General features: G+C 73.4%; 1 protein-coding gene across 7 annotated transcripts in view; it reads left to right on the top strand.

Annotated features, from left to right (window-relative positions):
- The first annotated feature begins 251 nt into the window (after window positions 1-251).
- The window catches only part of U2AF1 (U2 small nuclear RNA auxiliary factor 1), an 18,004-nt gene continuing 17,428 nt past the window's right edge, over window positions 252-827 (top strand). For 2 of the 7 annotated variants that reach the window (XM_027635476.1, XM_027635514.1), the window contains exon 1: window positions 276-366. In XM_027635476.1, coding sequence (XP_027491277.1) covers window positions 323-366 — 44 coding nt within the window. In that variant the 5' untranslated portion in view covers window positions 276-322. Of the gene's footprint in view, window positions 367-827 lie in introns of all 7 variants that reach the window. The other 5 variants (XM_027635537.1, XM_027635496.1, XM_027635522.1 and 2 more) reach the window with 5 other exon arrangements.

Below are 827 nucleotides of genomic sequence, written 5' to 3'. Positions count from 1 at the left end.
CTTTGCAGCTTTATTCAAATTTTTTTACATAAACCCCTTCGGGGTTTTTTTATTTAAACCCCTTCAAGGTGCACCTTCCCCCTCCTTGGAGCAGATCCCTTTATTCCACCACTGTCACGAACCCCAGGACAACCCCGACCCCTCAGCGCCCACGGCGCGGGGGGCGGGACTCGAACCCGGGACCTTCCGAGTCCGTCCCCGCCACCGCCCCTGCGCGCGCCCCGCCTCCCCCTCCCCTCAGAGCGGCGTTTCCGGCGCGGCCGCTGTGACGCGACGGCGGCGCCGGGGCGGTGCGGCGGGCGGGCAGGGCGGGCGGTGGGAGATGGCGGAGTACCTGGCCTCCATCTTCGGCACCGAGAAGGACAAGTGAGTGGCCCCCATCCCCTCCTCCCCCGCGGCTCCGGTCCCCCCCCCCTTGCCCCGCGGGGTGGGGAGGGAGCCGGAGGGGGAGGCCGGAGGCCCGTAGCGGGTTGCGCGGGGGCGCGCGGCCTTGTTCGGATCGCGGGGGGCCCAGCCCTTGCCTTCCCTCCCCCCCTCCCCCCCCCCCCCCACTTTTCCCTGCGGGGGGAACGCCCCCCGGCCCTTTTCGCTCATTCCCGGCCTCAGCGGCACCGCCGGGGCTGGGTTTCCCCGCCATTCCCAATCCCGCTGGAACGCGGCGGGAAGAGAGAAGCGAGAGGCGGCCGCGCTCCCCACCCCCTTTTTCCCTTCCCCCCCCCCCCCCCCCCCCCCCCCCAGGCTCTTCCCCCCCCCCCCCCCCCCCAGGAACGCGCGTGCGCGCGGCGCGCGCCACCCGGGCGGGGGGAAGGGGAGGAGGGGGGGGGGGG

The sequence above is a fragment of the Corapipo altera genome, unplaced genomic scaffold (genome assembly GCF_003945725.1).
Source record: "Corapipo altera isolate COAL_440 unplaced genomic scaffold, ASM394572v1 0, whole genome shotgun sequence".
Classification (NCBI taxonomy): Eukaryota; Metazoa; Chordata; class Aves; order Passeriformes; family Pipridae; genus Corapipo; species Corapipo altera.
Note: the sequence above shows the minus strand (reverse complement) of the source record. Positions and strands in the feature narration are given on the sequence as shown.